This window comes from Ranitomeya imitator, chromosome 5, assembly GCF_032444005.1.
Source record: "Ranitomeya imitator isolate aRanImi1 chromosome 5, aRanImi1.pri, whole genome shotgun sequence".
Lineage (NCBI taxonomy): Eukaryota > Metazoa > Chordata > Amphibia > Anura > Dendrobatidae > Ranitomeya > Ranitomeya imitator.
Window position 1 is genome coordinate 666,607,908 of NC_091286.1, and position 21,459 is coordinate 666,629,366.

Sequence of the window (21,459 nt, forward strand, 5' to 3'; positions counted from 1 at the left end):
ATTTCTCTGAGGCAAGGTAGGCTTATTTTTCTTTCTTCAGGACTAGCTAGTTTCTCAGGCTGTGCCGAGTTGCATAGGGAGCGTTAGGCGCAATCCACGGCTACCTCTAGTGTGGTTTGATAGGTTTAGGGATTGCGGTCAGCAGAGTTCCCACGTCTCAGAGCTCGTCCTATGTTTTGTGGTTTTTGTCAGGTCACTTGTGTGCTCTGAACTTCAAGGTCCATTGTGGTTCTGAATTACCTATTCATAACAGTACTGGAGGCCCAAAGTACTATGCTTCTCAATAGAGGGAAAAAAGAAGTTCTGAGACCATTTTTTTTTTTTGCACTGTGCTTTGCCTTTTTTTTCCCCTAGACATTTGGGTGGTTCAGGACACAGGTGTGGTGATGGACATTAAAGGTCTGTCTTCATGTGTGGATCTTCTCACTGCAAGAGTACAAAATATTCAAGACTTTGTGGCTCAGAATTCTATGTTAGAACCAAGAATTCCTATTCCTGATTTGTTTTCTGGAGATAGAGCTAAATTTCTGAGTTTCAAAAATAATTGCAAACTGTTTCTGGCGTTGAAACCTCGCTCCTCTGGTGACCCAGTTCAACAAGTTAAGATCATTATTTCTTTATTACGTGGCGACCCTCAAGACTGGGCATTTTCCCTTGCGCCAGGAGATCCTGCATTATGTAATATTGATGCGTTTTTTCTGGCGCTCGGATTACTGTACGAGGAACCTAATTCAGTGGATCAGGCAGAGAAAAATTTGCTGGCTCTGTGTCAGGGTCAGGATGAGATAGAGATTTATTGTCAGAAGTTTAGAAAGTAGTCTGTGCTCACTCAATGGAATGAATGTTCTTTGGCAGCAATATTCAGAAAGGGTCTCTCTGAAGCCCTTAAGGATGTCATGGTGGGATTTCCTATGCCTGCTGGTCTGAATGAGTCTATGTCTTTGGCCATTCAGATCGGTCGACGCTTGCGTGAGCGTAAATCTGTGCACCATTTGGCGGTATTATCTGAGCATAAACCTGCGCCTATGCAGTGCGATAGGACTTTGACCAGAGCTGAAAGGCAGGAACACAGACGTCAGAATGGGCTGTGTTTCTACTGTGGTGATTCCACTCATGCTATCTCCGATTGTCCTAAGCGCACTAAGCGGTTCGCTAAATCTGCCACCATTGGTACGGTACAGTCGAAATTTCTTTTGTCCATTACTTTGATCTGCTCTTTGTCTTCCTATTCTGTCAAGGCATTTGTGGATTCAGGCGCTGCCCTGAATTTGATGGACTTGGAGTTTGCTAGGCGCTGTGGGTTTGTCTTGGAGCCCTTGCAGTGTCTTATTCCATTGAGAGGAATTGATAATACGCCCGAGGGCCATTTTGAGTACCTAGTTATGCCATTCGGACTTACCAATGCTCCATCAGTATTTCAGTCCTTTATGCATGACATCTTCCGAGAGTACCTGGATAAATTCCTGATTGTATACTTGGATGATATTTTGGTCTTCTCGGATGATTGGGAGTCTCATGTGAAGCAGGTCAGAATGGTGTTCCAGGTCCTGCGTGCTAATTCCTTGTTTGTGAAGGGATCAAAGTGTCTCTTTGGTGTTCAGAAGGTTTCATTTTTGGGGTTCTTTTTTTTTCCCCTTCTACCATCGAGATGGACCCTGTTAAGGTCCAGGCCATTTATGATTGGACTCAGCCGACATCTCTGAAGAGTCTGCAAAAGTTCCTTGGCTTTGCTAATTTTTATCGTCGCTTCATCTGTAATTTTTCTAGTATTGCTAAACCAAGCGTCGTTTTTCTTCTGCCCCTGTGTTGTGTCAACCAGATGTTTCGCTTCCGTTCCAGGTTGAGGTTGATGCTTCTGAAATTGGAGCGGGGGCTGTTTTGTCGCAAAGAGGTGCTGATTGCTCGGTGATGAAGCCATGCGCCTTCTTTTCCAGGAAGTTTTCGCTTGCTGAGCGAAATTATGATGTTGGCAATCGAGAGTTGCTGGCCATGAAGTGGGCATTCGAGGAGTGGCGTCATTGGCGTGAAGGAGCTAAGCATTGCGTGGTGGTCTTGACTGATCACAAGAACTTGACTTATCTCGAGTCTGCCAAGCGGTTGAATCCTAGACAGGCTCGTTGGTCGCTGTTTTTCTCCCGTTTTGACTTTGTGGTTTCGTACCTTCCGGGCTCTAAAAATGTGAAGGCGGATGCTGTTATGATAAGGTAATTCAGTACCACAATGGACATAGAAGTCAGAGCACATACAGTGACCTGACAATAACCCAAAAACATAGAACGAGCTCTGAGACGTGGGAACTCTGCTGACCGCAATCCCTAATCCTCTCCAACCACACTAGAGGCAGCCGTGGATTGCGCCTAACGCTCCCTATGCAACTCGGCACAGCCTGAGAAACTAACTAGCCTGAAGATAGAAAATAAGCCTACCTTGCCTCAGAGAAATACCCCAAAGGAAAAGGCAGCCCCACATATAATGACTGTGAGTTAAGATGAAAAGACAAACGTAGAGATGAAATAGATTTAGCAAAGTGAGGCCCGACTTTCTGAACAGAGCGAGGATAGGAAAGGTAACTTTGCGGTCAACACAAAACCCTACAAAAAACCACGCAAAGGGGGCAAAAAGACCCTCCGTACCGAACTAACGGCACGGAGGTACACCCTCTGCGTCCCAGAGCTTCCAGCAAGCAAGAAAACAATATTAAGCAAGCTGGACAGAAAAAATAGTAAACAAAATAGCAAAAGCGGAACTTAGCTATGCAGAGCAGCAGGCCACAGGAACGATCCAGGAGGAAACAGGTCCAATACTAGAACATTGACTGGAGGCCAGGATCAAAGCACTAGGTGGAGTTAAATAGAGCAGCACCTAACAACATCACCACATCACCTGAGGAAGGAAACTCAGAAGCCGCAGTACCACTCTCCTCCACCAACGGAAGCTCACAGAGAGAATCAGCCGAAGTACCACTTGTGACCACAGGAGGGAGCTCTGCCACAGAATTCACAACAGTACCCCCCCCTTGAGGAGGGGTCACCGAACCCTCACCAGAGCCCCCAGGATGACCAGGATGAGCCATATGAAAGACACGAACAAGATCGGGAGCATGGACATCAAAGGCAAAGACCCAGGAATTATCTTCCTGAGCATAACCCCTCCACTTAACCAGATACTGAAGTTTCCGTCTTGAAACACGAGAATCCAAAATCTTCTCCACAATATACTCCAACTCCCCCTCCACCAAAACCGGGGCAGGAGGATCAAAAGATGGAACCATAGGTGCCACGTATCTCCGCAACAATGACCTATGGAATACGTTATGTATGGAAAAAGAATCTGGAAGGGTCAGACGAAAAGACACAGGATTAAGAACCTCAGAAATCCTATATGGACCAATGAAACGAGGTTTAAACTTAGGAGAGGAAACCTTCATAGGAATATGACGAGAAGATAACCAAACCAAATCCCCAACACGAAGTCGGGGACCCACACAGCGTCTGCGATTAGCGAAACGTTGAGCCTTCTCCTGGGACAAGGTCAAATTGTCCACTACATGAGTCCAAATCTGCTGCAACCTGTCCACCACAGTATCCACACCAGGACAGTCCGAAGACTCAACCTGCCCTGAAGAGAAACGAGGATGGAACCCAGAGTTGCAGAAAAACGGCGAAACCAAGGTAGCCGAGCTGGCCCAATTATTAAGGGCGAACTCAGCCAAAGGCAAAAAGGACACCCAGTCATCCTGATCAGCAGAAACAAAGCATCTCAGATATGTTTCCAAGGTCTGATTGGTTCGTTCGGTCTGGCCATTAGTTTGAGATTGGAAAGCCGAGGAAAAAGACAAGTCAATGCCCATCCTAGCACAAATGGCTCGCCAAAACCTCGAAACAAACTGGGAACCTCTGTCAGAAACGATATTCTCTGGAATGCCATGTAAACGAATCACATGCTGGAAGAACAATGGCACCAAATCAGAGGAGGAAGGTAATTTAGACAAGGGTACCAAATGGACCATCTTAGAGAAGCGATCACAGACCACCCAAATGACTGACATCTTTTGAGAGACGGGAAGATCTGAAATAAAATTCATAGAGATATGTGTCCAAGGCCTCTTCGGGATCGGCAAGGGCAAAAGCAACCCACTGGCACGAGAACAGCAGGGCTTAGCCCGAGCACAAATCACACAGGACTGCACAAAAGAACGCACATCCCGCGACAGAGATGGCCACCAAAAGGATCTAGCCACCAACTCTCTGGTACCAAAGATTCCAGGATGACCAACCAACACCGAACAATGAACCTCAGAGATAACTTTATTCGTCCACCTATCAGGGACAAACAGTTTCTCCGCTGGGCAACGATCAGGTTTATCAGCCTGAAATTTTTGCAGCACCCGCCGCAAATCAGGGGAGATGGCAGACACAATTACTCCCTCTTTGAGAATACCCGCCGGCTCAGATAAACCCTGAGAGTTGGGCACAAAACTCCTAGACAGAGCATCCGCCTTCACATTTTTAGAGCCCGGAATGTAGGAAATCACAAAGTCAAAACGGGCAAAAAACAGCGACCAACGAGCCTGTCTAGGATTCAACCGCTTGGCAGACTCGAGATAAGTCAAGTTCTTATGATCAGTCAAGACCACCACGCGATGCTTAGCTCCTTCAAGCCAATGACGCCATTCCTCGAATGCCCACTTCATGGCCAGTAACTCTCGATTGCCAACATCATAATTTCGCTCAGCAGGCGAAAACTTCCTGGAAAAGAAGGCGCATGGTTTCATCACCGAGCAATCAGAACTTCTCTGCGACAAAACAGCCCCTGCTCCAATCTCAGAAGCATCAACCTCGACCTGGAATGGAAGCGAAACATCTGGCTGACACAACACAGGGGCAGAAGAAAAACGACGCTTCAACTCTTGAAAAGCTTCCACAGCAGCAGAAGACCAATTGACCACATCAGCACCCTTCTTGGTCAAATCGGTCATTGGTTTAGCAATACTAGAAAAATTTCAGATGAAGCGGCGATAAAAATTAGCAAAGCCCAGGAACTTTTGCAGACTTTTCAGAGATGTCGGCTGAGTCCAATCATGGATGGCTTGGACCTTAACAGGGTCCATCTCGATAGTAGAAGGGGAAAAGATGAACCCCAAAAATGAAACCTTCTGAACACCAAAGAGACACTTTGATCCCTTCACAAACAAAGAATTAGCACGCAGGACCTGAAACACTGTTCTGACCTGCTTCACATGAGACTCCCAATCATCCGAGAAGATCAAAATGTCATCCAAGTACACAATCAGGAATTTATCCAGGTACTCTCGAAAGATGTCAAGCATAAAGGACTGAAACACTGATGGAGCATTGGCAAGTCCGAATGGCATTACTAGATACTCAAAATGGCCCTCGGGCGCATTAAATGCAGTTTTCCATTCATCGCCTCGCTTAATACGCACAAGATTATATGCACCACGAAGATCTATCTTGGTAAACCAACTAGTCCCCTTAATCCGAGCAAACAAATCAGATAACAACGGCAAGGGGTACTGAAATTTAACTGTGATCTTATTTAGAAGGCGGTAATCTATACAAGGTCTCAGCGAACCATCCTTCTTGGCCACAAAAAAGAACCCTGCTCCTAATGGCGACGATGACGGGCGAATATGCCCCTTCTCCAAGGACTCCTTCACATAACTCCGCATAGCGGCGTGCTCAGGCACAGATAAATTAAACAGTCGACCTTTTGGGAATTTACTACCAGGAATCAAATCGATAGCACAATCACAATCCCTAAGCGGAGGTAGGGTATCGGACTTGGGCTCATCAAATACATCCCGGTAATCAGACAAGAACTCTGGAACCTCAGAAGGGGTGGATGACGAAATAGACAGAAATGGGACATCACCATGTACCCCCTGACAACCCCAGCTGGACACAGACATGGATTTCCAATCTAATACTGGGTTATGGACTTGTAGCCATGGCAACCCCAACACGACCACATCATGCAGATTATGCAACACCAGAAAGCGAATAACCTCCTGATGTGCAGGAGCCATGCACATGGTAAGCTGGGTCCAGTACTGAGGCTTATTCTTGGCCAAAGGCGTAGCATCAATTCCTCTCAATGGAATAGGACACTGCAAGGACTCCAAGAAAAACCCACAACGCCTAGCATACTCCAAGTCCATCAAATTCAGGGCAGCGCCTGAATCCACAAATGCCATGACAGAATAAGATGACAAAGAGCAGATCAAGGTAACGGACGAAAGAAATTTTGACTGTACCGTACCAATGGTGGCAGACCTAGCGAACCGCTTAGTGCGCTTAGGACAATCAGAGATAGCATGAGTGGAATCACCACAGTAGAAACACAGCCCATTCAGACGTCTGTGTTCTTGCCGTTCAACTCTGGTCAAAGTCCTATCGCACTGCATAGGCTCAGGTTTATGCTCAGATAATACCGCCAAATGGTGCACAGATTTACGCTCACGCAAGCGTCGACCGATCTGAATGGCCAAAGACATAGACTCATTCAGACCAGCAGGCATAGGAAATCCCACCATGACATCCTTAAGGGCTTCAGAGAGACCCTTTCTGAAAATAGCTGCAAGCGCACCTTCATTCCATTGAGTGAGTACTGACCACTTTCTAAATTTCTGACAATATACCTCTATCTCATCCTGACCCTGACACAGAGCCAGCAAATTTTTCTCTGCCTGATCCACTAAATTAGGTTCATCGTACAGCAATCCGAGCACCAGGAAAAACGCATCGATATTACTTAATGCAGGATCTCCTGACGCAAGAGAAAATGCCCAGTCCTGAGGGTCGCCACGTAAAAAAGAAATAATGATCCTAACTTGTTGAACTGGGTCACCAGAGGAGCGAGGTTTCAAAGCCAGAAATAGTTTACAATTATTTTTGAAACTCAGAAATTTAGTTCTATCTCCAAAAAACAAATCAGGAATAGGAATTCTTTGTTCTAACATAGAATTCTGAACCACAAAGTCTTGAATATTTTGTACTCTTGCCGTGAGCTGATCCACACATGAAGACAGACCTTTAATGTCCATCGCTACACCTGTGTCCTGAACCACCCAAATGTCTAGGGGGAAAAAAAAGCAAAACACAGTGCAGAGAAAAAAAAATGGTCTCAGAACTTCTTTTTTCCCTCTATTGAGAATCATTAGTACTTTGGGCCTCCAGTACTGTTATGATAAGGTAATTCAGTACCACAATGGACATAGAAGTCAGAGCACATACAGTGACCTGACAATAACCCAAAAACATAGAACGAGCTCTGAGACGTGGGAACTCTGCTGACCGCAATCCCTAATCCTCTCCAACCACACTAGAGGCAGCCGTGGATTGCGCCTAACGCTCCCTATGCAACTCGGCACAGCCTGAGAAACTAACTAGCCTGAAGATAGAAAATAAGCCTACCTTCCCTCAGAGAAATACCCCAAAGGAAAAGGCAGCCCCCACATATAATGACTGTGAGTTAAGATGAAAAGACAAACGTAGAGATGAAATAGATTTAGCAAAGTGAGGCCCGACTTTCTGAACAGAGCGAGGATAGGAAAGGTAACTTTGCGGTCAACACAAAACCCTACAAAAAAACACGCAAAGGGGGCAAAAAGACCCTCCGTACCGAACTAACGGCACGGAGGTACACCCTCTGCGTCCCAGAGCTTCCAGCAAGCAAGAAAACAATATTAAGCAAGCTGGACAGAAAAAATAGTAAACAAAATAGCAAAAGCGGAACTTAGCTATGCAGAGCAGCAGGCCACAGGAACGATCCAGGAGGAAACAGGTCCAATACTAGAACATTGACTGGAGGCCAGGATCAAAGCACTAGGTGGAGTTAAATAGAGCAGCACCTAACAACATCACCACATCACCTGAGGAAGGAAACTCAGAAGCCGCAGTACCACTCTCCTCCACCAACGGAAGCTCACAGAGAGAATCAGCCGAAGTACCACTTGTGACCACAGGAGGGAGCTCTGCCACAGAATTCACAACAGGATGCCCTGTCTAGGAGTTTTGTGCCCGACTCTCCGGGTTTGCCTGAGCCGGCGGGTATTCTCAAAGAGGGAGTAATTGTGTCTGCCATCTCCCCTGATTTGCGGCGGGTGCTGCAAAAATTTCAGGCTAATAAACCTGATCGTTGCCCAGCAGAGAAACTGTTTGTCCCTGATAGGTGGACGAATAAAGTTATCTCTGAGGTTCATTGTTCGGTGTTGGTTGGTCATCCTGGAATCTTTGGTACCAGAGATTTGGTGGCTAGATCCTTTTGGTGGCCCTCTCTGTCGCGGGATGTGCGTTCTTTTGTGCAGTCCTGTGGGATTTGTGCTCGGGCTAAGCCCTGCTGTTCTCGTGCCAGTGGGTTGCTTTTGCCCTTGCCGCTCCCGAAGAGGCCTTGGACACATATCTCTATGGATTTTATTTCGGATCTCCCCGTCTCTCAAAAAATGTCGGTCATTTGGGTAGTTTGTGATCGCTTCTCTAAGATGATCCATTTGGTACCCTTGTCTAAATTACCTTCCTCCTCTGATTTGGTGCCATTGTTCTTCCAGCATGTGGTTCGTTTACATGGCATTCCAGAGAACATCGTTTCTGACAGAGGTTCCCAGTTTGTTTTGAGGTTTTGGCGAGCCTTTTGTGCTAGGATGGGCATTGATTTGTCTTTTTCCTCGGCTTTCCATCCTCAGACAAATGGCCAGACTGAATGAACCAATCAGACCTTGGAAACATATCTGAGATGTTTTGTTTCTGCTGATCAGAATGATTGGGTGTCCTTTTTGCCGTTGGCTGAGCTCGCTCTTAATAATCGGGCCAGCTCGGCTACCTTGGTTTCACCGTTTTTCTGCAATTCTGGGTTCCATCCTCGTTTCTCTTCAGGGCAGGTTGAGTCTTCGGACTGTCCTGGTGTGGATACTGTGGTGGACAGGTTGCAGCGGATTTGGACTCATGTAGTGGACAATTTGACCTTGTCCCAGGAGAAGGCTCAATGTTTCGCTAATCGCAGACGCTGTGTGGGTCCCCGACTTCGTGTTGGGGATTTGGTTTGCTTGTCATCTCGTTATATTCCTATGAAGGTTTCCTCTCCTAAGTTTAAGCCTCATTTCATTGGTCCGTATAGGATTTCTGAGGTTCTTAATCCTGTGTCTTTTCGTTTGACCCTTCCAGATTCTTTTTGCATCCATAACGTATTCCATAGGTCATTGTTGCGGAGATACGTGGCGCCTGTGCTTCCATCTGTTGATCCTCCTGCCCCGGTTTTGGTGGAGGGGGAGTTGGAGTATATAGTGGAGAAGATTTTGGATTCTCGTGTTTCGAGAGGGAAACTCCAGTATCTGGTTAAGTGGAAGGGTTATGGTCAGGAAGATAATTCCTGGGTCTTTGCCTCTGATGTCCATGCTGCCGATCTTCTTCGTGCCTTTCATATGGCTCATCCTGGTCGGCCTGGGGGCTCTGGTGAGGGTTCGGTGACCCCTTCTCAAGGGGGGGATACTGTTGTGAATTCTGTGATCAAGCTCCCTCCTGTGGTCACGAGTGGTTAAGTCGTTAGGTGCTGCTCTATTTAACTCCACCTAGTGCTTTGATCCTGGCCTCCAGTCAATGTTCTAGTATTGGTCTTGCTTCCTCTTGGATCGTTCCTGTGGCCTGTCTGCTCAGCATAAGCTAAGTTCTGCTTGTGTTACTTGTGTTACTTTTGTTGCTATATTTTCTGTCCAGCTTGCTTTTTTGGTTTTGCTTGCTTGCTGGAAGCTCTGAGACGCAGAGGGAGCACCTCCGTACCGTTAGTCGGTGCAGAGGGTCTTTTTGCCCCTCTGCGTAGTTGTTTGTAGGTTTTTGTGTTGACCGCAAAGCTATCTTTCCTGTCCTCGGTCTATTCATTATGTCGGGCCTCACTTTGCTAAATCTATTTCATCTCTGTGTTTGTATTTTCATCTTAACTCACAGTCATTATATGTGGGGGGCTGCCTTTTCCTTTGGGGAATTTCTCTGAGGCAAGGTAGGCTTATTTTTCTATCTTCAGGCTAGCTAGTTTCTCAGGCTGTGCCGAGTTGCATAGGGAGCGTTAGGCGCAATCCACGGCTACCTCTAGTGTGGTTTGATAGGTTTAGGGATTGCGGTCAGCAGAGTTCCCACGTCTCAGAGCTCGTCCTATGTTTTGTGGTTTTTGTCAGGTCACTTGTGTGCTCTGAACTTCAAGGTCCATTGTGGTTCTGAATTACCTATTCATAACAGCGGGCACCGCACGCACTCTTGTGCATCTAAATTATTATTTCAGTCACTTTGACACCTCATTTGCGGTGTCGAGCGCAAGAGTTCTAGATGAACTCTAATCCCGAGTCTTGGGATAGAGTTCTGTGACTCCTTGCTTTCACTCTTTGTATGGTACCGTGGCCCTGTGATGCAACAGGGTTCGCTTTCATCATACTGGGTGAAGTTAACCAGTGTGTGAATCCATATTGTACCGCCATATAGTCCTTCATTACTCAGCAGCAGGTTCCATCTCTGCACGGTGGACCCCAGGTTGCGAACACACCTTATACTATCTTTCTAATTATTTTGTGCGTCCCGCTAGCCCTAACACCACCCATCTTGAAAAGTTCCCCCCTCCCATATGCTAATGTGCCACAAACAGGAAGTTGATATCAACAACCGTGTAGATTATATTTCCTTACTCTCCGGTCAGTAAATTTACATTTTTGGCAGAAGTTGGGAAGTATAATATGATATGGAAATTAAGTCACTGTAATATTAACTAGTTGAGCAAGAACTTAAAGTAAACAGAAGATCAAGAAATGAGAAAAGAATAAAATCAGAAAGCAAACACATGCCAATTGATCAGTACACAAATAATTATGTAGGTTCTTGTATTAACCTGCCAGAGAAGGCATTTGAGTAGGTGTGAGGTCTAGCTGAGTATGTGTGAATGGATATGTCTGTGAATAGATTATAGATTTGCAAAACTAAGGGAAGAGTCAGATGGCTCCGAACTCCGAACTCCGACCTGGATCACAACATAATGCTCAGACCATCCGTCTGCCCTCCTAAGGCTGGGATCACACATACGTGAGATACGGCTGAGTCTTGCAGGTTAAAACCCAACTCTGGCACTGGCACTCCAGAGCGGAGCATGCGGCTCCATGTATTGCTATGCGTCTACATGCTCCGCTCCTGAATGCCGGCGCCAGAGCTGGGTTTTCACCTGCGAGACTCGGCTGTATCTCACATATGTGTGATCCCGGCCTAACCCAAGCGTGACAGCATGTATTTCAGTGCATCTGTCAAGCTTGGGCCAGGAGAGCCATCGGCCAGGTTGAGCATTCCGTTTCAATTCCCATCACAGTTATATAGCTGTCTGACCCTTCCCTAAACCACACTGTTCCCCAAGATCATTCATCATTTCCAGCTGTCTGACTCTTCCCTAAACCACACTGTCCCCCAAGAACATTCATCATTTCCCACACTTGCATCTCTATTCATGGGATACATTTAAGCCTCACTCCAGTCTGCCCTGGAATGAGCACTTTCATGCATATTTGTAAAGGTCATTACCCCTTTTAGATATTTTTTTCAAACTGTCTGGAAGTAAGCTTATTTTGTTCATCTAATCTTGGGACAGGAGGAAAAGAGGGAGGGAAAAGAGCCGCAATTCATCAAAGCCTTATAGCCAGAACTCTGGAATAAATATCTGTGAAACGTCGCACATTTTCTGAGAATGCAAGCTTGACCTGTTGTAACTTGCAGCTTTCAAGTCTATTTTACCCAGCTTTAACAAACTATCTCAAGCTTAGGTGGTATGGTGGCGTAAAGGGGCATGGTGACCCTTGCTTTTCTAATTCATGATGAAGCCAAGTTGTATGCTCCCAGAAGAGTATATAAAAATGTTTTTAATTGATTTTCATTTTTTTACTTTTTGAACAAAAGCGATGCATCAAGGGAAATGTTTCCTCCTGGTACTTTTCAATTAATTTATTTTCATTTTAGTATTATTTTAAAAGGTATTATTGTAATCGATCTATTGTTATATTCCCAAATTGGACAGGTTGATCAAGTAAAATTGTAGTTATTGTTACCATTTCAGAACCAAGACAGGTTGTTCCAGTATATTGTGATTATCGCTAACTGATCTTGGAGAATAGATCTGGGGTCCACATGTGAACAACTTGACTTTAGGGACCCACAATTTTATTTGAAAATTTCCAGACCAGACATCCTTTTTAAAAAAGAAATTAGCTACTAAAGCAAATACAAGCTATCTCCCAATTAGTGGTAATGTTATGAACTTTACCGTGTCCTTTGAACAATTCGTCAAGCAATGCCACTTGAGGTCTTGCTGAAAATTCATCTGCATGATTGACAAGGGCGTCTTTTATAGCCTCGTACCCACATATGACAACAACTTTCTCTACTCCAATTTGTAAGGTGTAGACGGGTCCATACTTCTTAGATAGCTGAAAAATGAAAATTAGTTTTATTTAGTTTAATGACATTTCACCTGGGTTTTATGGTGAACATATTGTAATTGTAAGGCAAAATTTATTATAGAAATTTTCTGATTTTATCCTAATAAACTTCAACCTCTTGCAGTCTGGGCCAGTTTTACATTTTGTGCTTTTACTTTTTTCTCATCTTCTCCAAAAGCCAGAACTTGAATATGAAGATCAGTACATTTATGTAAATTAAAAAAAAAATATTGTTTTTTATACACATGTTATTGTTTTAACCCCTTAACGACCGGAGGTATTTTTGTTTATGCGTTTTTTGCTCCCCTTATTCCCAGATCCATAACTTTTTCATTTTTCGGTCAAAATGCCCATATGAGGGCTTGTTTTTTGCGGGACAAGTTGCACATTTGAAGAACACCATTTGTTTTATCATATCTACTACTGGAAAACAAGAAAAAAATTCCAAATGCAGTGAAATTGCAAAAAAAGTGCAATCCCAGAGTTTTTTTTTACCATGTTCACTAAATTGCTAAAATTTTCCTGCAATTATGATTCTCCAGGTCATTATGAGTTCTTAGTCACTAAATATGTATAGGTTCTTTTTTATTTAAGTGGTGAAAAAAATTCCAAAGTTTGTTTAAAAAAAAAAATTGGGCTATTTTCCGATGCCCATTGAGTCTCCATTTTTCGTGATCTCGGGGGATACTGGATGGCTTTTTTTTGCATGCCAAGTTGGTTTTTTTATTGATATAATTTTGGTGCAGATATTATCTTTTTGATTGCCAATTATTGCACTTTAATGCAATGTTGAGGTGACCAAAAAAAACTTAATTCTGGTGTTTTGACTTTTTTCTTTTAACCCGATCGCTAAACGGCATTATTTCTTTTTTTTATATTGGTAGATTCTGAACGCGACGATACCAAATATGTGTGTTTGATTTTTTTAGTGTTTTATTTTGAATAGGGCAAAAGGGGAGATTTGAACTTTTATCTTGTTTTTATTTTTGCAATATTTTTAAAAACTTTACTTTTTGCATGCTTTAACCCCTTTCTGCCATTAGACGTACTATTGCGTCCATGTGGGGTGGGCTTTACTTCCCAAGGACGCAATAGTACGTCATATGCGATCGGCAGCGCTCACGGGGGGAGCGCCGCCGATCGCGGCCGGGTGTCAGCTGCCTATCGCAGCTGACATCCGGCACTATGTGCCAGGAGTGGTCACGGACCGCCCCTGGCACATTAACCCCCGACACACCGCGATCAAAGATGATCGCGATGTGCCGGCGGTACAGGGAAGCACCGTGCAGGGAGGGGGCTCCCTGCGGGCTTCCCTGAGCCCCCCGCAGCAACGCGATGTGATCGCGTTGCTGCGAGGGTCTCACCTCCCTCCCTCCCTGCTCCAGGCCCGGATCCAAGATGGCCGTGGATCCGGGTCCTGCAGGGAGGGAGGTGGCTTCACAGAGCCTGCTCAGAGCAGGCACTGTGAAGCAGCCTGCACTGCTCTCAGATCGGTGATCTGACAGAGTGCTGTGCAAACTGTCAGATCACCGATCTGTGATGTCCCCCCCTGGGACAAAGTAAAAAAGTAAAAAAAAATGTTTTCAAATGTGTAGAAAGAAATTTAAAAAAATATTCCAAAATAATGAAAAAAAAAAAATATTATTCCCATAAATACATTTCTTTATCTAAATAAAAAAAACAAAACAATAAAAGTACACATATTTAGTATCGCCGCGTCCGTAACGGCCTGACCTATAAAACTGGCCCACTAGTTAACCCCTTCAGTAAACATCGTAAGAAAAAGAAAACAAAAACAAGGCAAAAAACAACGCTTTATTATCATACCGCCGAACAAAAAGTGGAATAACACACGATCAAAAAGTTGGATATAAATAACCATGGTACCGCTGAAAGCGTCATCTTGTCCCGCAAAAAACGAGCCACCATACAGCATCAACAGCAAAAACATAAAAAAGTTATAGTCCTGAGAATAAAGCGATGCAAAAATAATTATTTTTTCCGTAAAATAGTTTTTATCGTATAAAAGCGCCAAAACATAAAAAAATGATATAAATGAGGTGTCGCTGTAATCGTACTGACCCGAAGAATAAAACTGCTTTATCCATTTTACCAAACGCGGAACGGTATAAACGCCTCCCCAAAAGAAATTCATGAATAGCTGTTTTTTGGTCATTCTTCCTCACAAAAATCAAAATAAAAAGCGATCAAAAAATGTCACGTGCCTGAAAATGTTACCAATAAAATCGTCAACTTGTCCCGCAAAAAACAAGACCTCACATGACTCTGTGGACCAAAATATGGAAAAATTATAGCTCTCAAAATGTGGTATTGCAAAAAATATTTTTTGCAATAAAAAGCGTCTTTCAGTGTGTGACGGCTGCCAATCATAAAAATCCGCTAAAAAACCCGCTATAAAAGTAAATCAAACCCCCCTTCATCACCCCCTTAGTTAGGGAAAAATTAAAAAAATTTATTTACATCCATTTTCCCGTTAGGGCTAGGGTTAGGGTTAGGGCTAGGGTTAAGGCTAGGGTTAGGGCTAGGGTTAGGGCTAGGGTTGGGGCTAGGGTTAGGGTTAGGGCTAGGGCTAGGGTTGGGGCTAGGGCTAGGGTTAGGGCTAGGGTTAGGGCTAGGGTTAGGGCTAGGGTTGGGGCTAGGGTTAGGGTTAGGGCTAGGGCTAGGGTTGGGGCTAGGGCTAGGGTTAGGGCTAGGGTTAGGGCTAGGGTTAGGGTTAGGGTTAGGGTTGGGGCTACAGTTAGGGTTGGGGCTACAGTTAGGGTTGGGGCTAAAGTTAGGGTTAGGGTTTAGATTACATTTACAGTTGGGAATATGGTTGGGATTAGGGGTGTGTCAGGGTTAGGGGTGTGGTTAGGGTTACCGTTGGAATTAGGGTTAGGGGTGTGTTTGGATTAGGGCTTCAGTTATAATTGGAGGGTTTCCACTGTTTAGGCACATCAGGGGCTCTCCAAACACGACATGGCGTCCGATCTCAATTCCAGCCAATTCTGCGTTGAAAAAGTAAAACAGTGCTCCTTCCCTTCCGAGCTCTCCCGTGTGCCCAAACAGGGGTTTGCCCCAACATATGGGGTATCAGCGTACTCAGGACAAATAGGACAACAACTTTTGGGGTCCAATTTCTCCTGTTACCCTTGGTAAAAAACAAACTAGGGGCTAAAAAATAATTTTTGTGGGAAAAAAAAAAGATTTTTTATTTTCACGGCTCTGCGTTATAAACTGTAGTGAAACACTTGGGGGTTCAAAGTACTCCCAACACATCTAGATGAGTTCCCTGGGGGGTCTAGTTTCCAATATGGGGTCACTTGTGGGGGGTTTCTACTGTTTAGGTACATTAGGGGCTCTGCAAACGCAATGTGACGCCTGCAGACCATTCCATCTAAGTCTGCATTCCAAATGGCACTCCTTCCCTTCCGAGCCCTCCCATGCGCCCAAACGGTGGTTCCCTCCACATATGGGGTATCAGCGTACTCAGGACAAATTGGACAAAAACTTTTGGGGTCGAATTTCTCCTCTTACCCTCGGGAAAATACAAAACTGGGGGCTAAAAAATAATTTTTGTGGGAAAAAATGTTTGTTTTATTTTTACGGCTCTGCATTATAAACTTCTGTGAAGCCCTTGGTGGGTCAAAGCGCTCACCACACATCTAGATAAGTTCCTTAGGGGGTCTACTTTCCAAAATGGTGTCACTTGTGGGGGGTTTCTACTTTTTAGGTACATTAGGGGCTCTGCAAACGCAATGTGACACCTGCAGACCATTCCATCTAAGTCTGCATTCCAAATGGAGCTCCTTCCCTTCCGAGCCCTCCCATGCGCCCAAACAGTGGTTCCCCCCCACTTATGGGGTATCAGCGCACTCACGACAAATTGGACAACAAATTTTGGGGTTCAATTTCTCCTGTTACCCTCGGGAAAATACAAAACTGGGGGCTAAAAAATAATTTTTGTGGGAAAAAATGTTTGTTTTATTTTTACGGCTCTGCATTATAAACTTCTGTGAAGCCCTTGGTGGGTCAAAGCGCTCACCACACATCTAGATAAGTTCCTTAGGGGGTCTACTTTCCAAAATGGTGTCACTTGTGGGGGGTTTCAATGTTTAGGCATATCAGTGGCTCTCCAAACGCAACATGGCGTCCCATCTCAATTCCTGTCAATTTTGCATTGAAAAGTCAAACGGCGCTCCTTCCCTTCCGAGCTCTCCCATGCGCCCAAACAGTGGTTTACCCCCACATATGGGGTATCAGCGTACTCAGGACAAATTGTACAACAACTTTTGTGGTCCAATTTCTTCTCTTACCCTTGGGAAAATAAAAAATTGGGGGCGAAAAGATAATTTTTGTGAAAAAATATGATTTTTTATTTTTACGGTTCTCCATTATAAACTTCTGTGAAGCACTTGGTGGGTCAAAGTGCTCACCACACCTCTAGATAAGTTCATTAGGGGGTCTACTTTCCAAAATGGTGTCACTTGTGGGGGGTTTCAATGTTTAGGCACATCATTGGCTCTCCAAACGCAACATGGCGTCCCATCTCAATTCCTGTCAATTTTGCATTGAAAAGTCAAACGGCGCTCCTTCCCTTCCGAGCTCTCCCATGCGCCCAAACAGTGGTTTACCCCCACATATGGGGTATCAGCGTACTCAGGACAAATTGTACAACAACTTTTGGGGTCCAATTTCTTCTCTTACCCTTGGGAAAATAAAAAATTGGGGCGAAAATATAATTTTTGTGAAAAAATATGATTTTTATTTTTACGGTTCTGCATTATAAAGTTCTGTGAAGCACTTGGTGGGTCAAAGTGCTCACCACACCTCTAGATAAGTTCCTTAGGGGGTCTACTTTCCAAAATGTTGTCACTTGTGGGGGGTTTCAATGTTTAGGCACATCAGGGGCTCTCCAAACGCAACATGGTGTCCCATCTCGATTCCAGTCAATTTTGCATTGAAAAGTCAAATGGCGCTCCTTCGCTTCCGAGCTCTGTCATGCGCCCAAACAGTGGTTTACCCCCACATATGGGGTATCGGTGTACTCAGGACAAATTGTACAACAACTTTTGCGGTCCATTTTCTCCTGTTACCCTTGGTAAAATAAAACAAATTGGAGCTGAATTAAATTTTTTGTGAAAAAAAGTTAAATGTTCATTTTTATTTAAACATTCCAAAAATTCCTGTGAAGCACCAGAAGGGTTAATAAACTTCTTGAATATGGTTTTAAGCACCATGAGGGGTGCAGTTTTTAGAATGGTGTCACACTTGGGTATTTTCTATCATATAGACCCCTCAAAATGACTTCAAATGAGATGTGGTCCCTAAAAAAAAATGGTGTTGTAAAAATGAGAAATTGCTGGTCAACTTTTAACCCTTATAACTCCCTAACAAAAAAAAATTTTGGTTCCAAAATTGTGCTGATGTAAAGTAAACATGTGGGAAATGTTACTTATTAAGTATTTTGTGGGACATATATCTGTGATTTAATTGCATAAAAATTCAAAGTTGGAAAATTGCGAAATTTTCATAATTTTCGCCAAATTTCCGTTTTTTTTCACAAATAAACGCAAGTACTATCAAAGAATTTTTACCATTGTCATAAAGTACAATATGTCACGAGAAAACATTGTCAGAATCACTGGAATCCATTGAAGCGTTTTAGAGTTATAACCTCATAAAGGGACAGTGGTCAGAATTGTAAAAATTGGCCCGGTCATTAACGTGCAAACCACCCTTGGGGGTAAAGGGGTTAATAGTCTTCATGGGAGACTAGAAGCTACAGTTGTCTGATCGGCTCTGCTACATACAGGCGATGATCAGATCATCCGCATGTAGCAGAAATGCACACTTGCTATGAGCGCTGACCACCGGGCGGCACTCATAGCAATCCAGCAGTGACAACCATAGAAGTCTACTTGAGACCTCTGGTTGGCATGCCAATCAATAGGTGACCCACAATCATGTGACGAGGTCACCGATGGCCAGGATTTCCGGTGCGCTTGCCAGAAGCGTGTGTTAAATGTCACTGTCAGAGATTGACAGAGGCATTTAACAGATTTAACAGCCATGAGTGGATCACAATTATAGCCGCGCCTGTTAGAGGCACATGTCAGTTATTCAAAACAGCTGATATGTACTGAGAAAGATGTGGGCTCAACGCAGGAGCCCACATCAAAGGGAGGGAGTCCAACATTGGTGTACTATTACGCCCATGTTGGAAAGAGGTTAAAAAATGGTTACCGTGTATACTCGAGTATAAGCCAAGATTTTCAGCCCAAAATTTTGGGCTGAAAGTGCCCCTCTTGGCTTATACTCGAGTCACAGTGGGCGGCAGGGTCGGTGGGTGAGGGGGAGAGGGCACTGAGGCATACTTACCTAGTCCCGGCGGTCCTGACGCTCCCTCTGCCCGTCCCACGGTCTTCGGGCTGCAGCTCTTCCCCTGTTCAGCGGTCACGTAGGACCGCTGATTAGAGAAATGAATATATTCATTTCTCTAATCAGCGGTGCCGGTGACCGCTGATAGAGGAAGAGGCTGCGGCACCAAAGACCGTGTGACAGGCAGAGGGAGCGGGACGCCGGGAGCAGGTAAGTATGTAATATTCACCTGTCCGCGTTCCACCCACCGGGCGCCGCTCTGTTTTCGCGTCCTCTTGCTCTGACTGTGCAAGTCAGAGGGCGCGATGACGCATATAGTGTGCGCGGTGCCCTCTGCCTGATCAGTCAGTGTGGAGAGACGCCGGGACGAGACGCTGGGAGCTGCAAGCAGCGAGGTGAGTATGGCATTTTTTTTTATTGCAGCAGCAATGGCACAGCTTTATATGGCACAGCTATGGGGCAATAATGAACGGTGCAGAGCACTATATGGCAGCTATGGGGCAATAATGAACGGTGCAGAGCACTATATGGCAGCTATGGGGCAATAATGAACGGCGCAGAGCACTATATGTCACAGGTATGGGGCAATAATGAACGGCGCAGGGTACTATATGGCAGCTATGGGGCAATAATGAACGGCGCAGAGCAGTATATGGCAGCTATGGGGCAATAATGAACGGTGCAGAGCACTATATGGCACAGCTATGGGGCAATAATGAACGGCGCAGAGCACTATATAGCACAGCTATGGGGCAATAATGAACGGCGCAGGGCACTATATGGCACAGCTATGGGGCAACAATGAACGGTGCAGAGCACTATATGGCACAGCTATGGGGCAATAATGAACGGTGCAGAGCACTATATGGCACATCTACGGGGCAATAATGAACGGTGCAGAGCACTATATGGCACAGCTATGGGGCAATAATGAACGGTGCAGAGCACTATATGGCACAGCTATGGGGCAATAATGAACGGTGCAGAGCACTATATGGCACATCTATGGGGCAATAATGAACGGTGCAGAGCACTATATGGGGCAAAGCTATGGGGCAATAATGAACGGCGCAGAGAACTATATGGCAGCTATGGGGCAATAATGAACGGCGCAGAGTACTATATGGCAGCTACGGGGCAATAATGAACGGCGCAGTGCACTATATGGCAGCTATGGGGCAAAAATGAAAGGTGAAGAGCACTATATGGCACAGCTATGGGGCAATAATGAACGGCGCAGAGCACTATATGGCACAGCTATGTGGCAATAATGAACGGCGCAGAGCACTATATGGCACAGCTATGGGGCAACAATTAACGGTTCATGATTAAGGGTGCTTAGTCACCGGAAACGCGTTGACCTTGTTTTTATAATTTTTTCTGTATGCTGATGTTTTGTCCTTTCACTGTATTTTGAGTGAAATAAATTATGGATTTTTCACTATTTCGTTGAGCTGGATCTCCTTCTCTTTTCTGTTCGTCCACGCCCTGACACAGCGGTTCCGTGCTCCGAGCTCCTGGGAATGTCGGTATGGTGAGCTGGATTTTGTTTTTCAACAATTAACGGTGCAGAGCACTATATGGCACAGCTATGGGGCAATAATGAATGGCGCAGAGCACTATATGGCACATCTACGGGGCAATAATGAACGGTGCAGAGCACTATATGGCACAGCTATGGGGCAATAATGAACGGTGCAGAGCACTATATGGCACAGCTATGGGGCAATAATGAACGGTGCAGAGCACTATATGGCACATCTATGGGGCAATAATGAACGGTGCAGAGCACTATATGGCACAGCTATGGGGCAATAATGAACGGTGCAGAGCACTATATGGCACAGCTATGGGGCAATAATGAACGGTGCAGAGCACTATATGGCACATCTACGGGGCAATAATGAACGGTGCAGAGCACTATATGGCACAGCTATGGGGCAATAATGAACGGTGCAGAGCACTATATGGCACAGCTATGGGGCAATAATGAATGGTGCAGAGCACTATATGGCACAGCTATGGGGCAATAATGAACGGTGCAAAGCACTATATGGCACAGCTATGGGGCAATAATGAACAGTGCAGAGCACTATATGGCACAGCTATGGGGTCATAATGAACAGTATGGAGCATCTATTTTTATTTTTGAAATTGACCGGTAGCTGCTGCATTTTTCACCCTAGGCTTATAGTCGAGTCAATAAGTTTTCCCAGTTTGTTGTTGCAAAATTAGGGGGGTCGGCTTATACTCGGGTCAGCTTATATTCGAGTATATACGGTACTTACAATGGTATTATACTCTCTGCAGGTAAAATTTTGGATTGCTCCAACCATGTAATTAAGAGGATCATCAATTACCAAACGATACTGACCCTTAGACCAGGGTCACACTTACCATATGGAAAATCAGTCCGACTCTCACTGCCAAGAGTTGCAGGAGTGTTCTCCTTATAGTCATCCATGTATAATCTGTTTGCAATGCAATGATGTAATTTTCTCGCACCTATGTATCTGTATGACATCTGTATGCAGTGCGATTTCTGCCAGATTGCAATGCAATTTTAATATGAGCTTTTGCATACAGCAATTCTCTATGACATT

At 44.8% G+C, this 21,459-nt stretch overlaps 1 protein-coding gene across 2 annotated transcripts in view; it reads right to left on the reverse strand.

Moving 5' to 3' along the window:
- The window catches only part of LOC138638730 (cytochrome P450 2K6-like), a 147,175-nt gene that overhangs the window by 84,922 nt on the left and 40,794 nt on the right, over positions 1-21,459 (reverse strand). For both annotated transcript variants that reach the window (XM_069728268.1, XM_069728269.1), the window contains exon 3: positions 12,301-12,463. In XM_069728268.1, the coding sequence (XP_069584369.1) occupies positions 12,301-12,463 (163 nt within the window). The remainder of the gene's footprint in view (positions 1-12,300; positions 12,464-21,459) is intronic.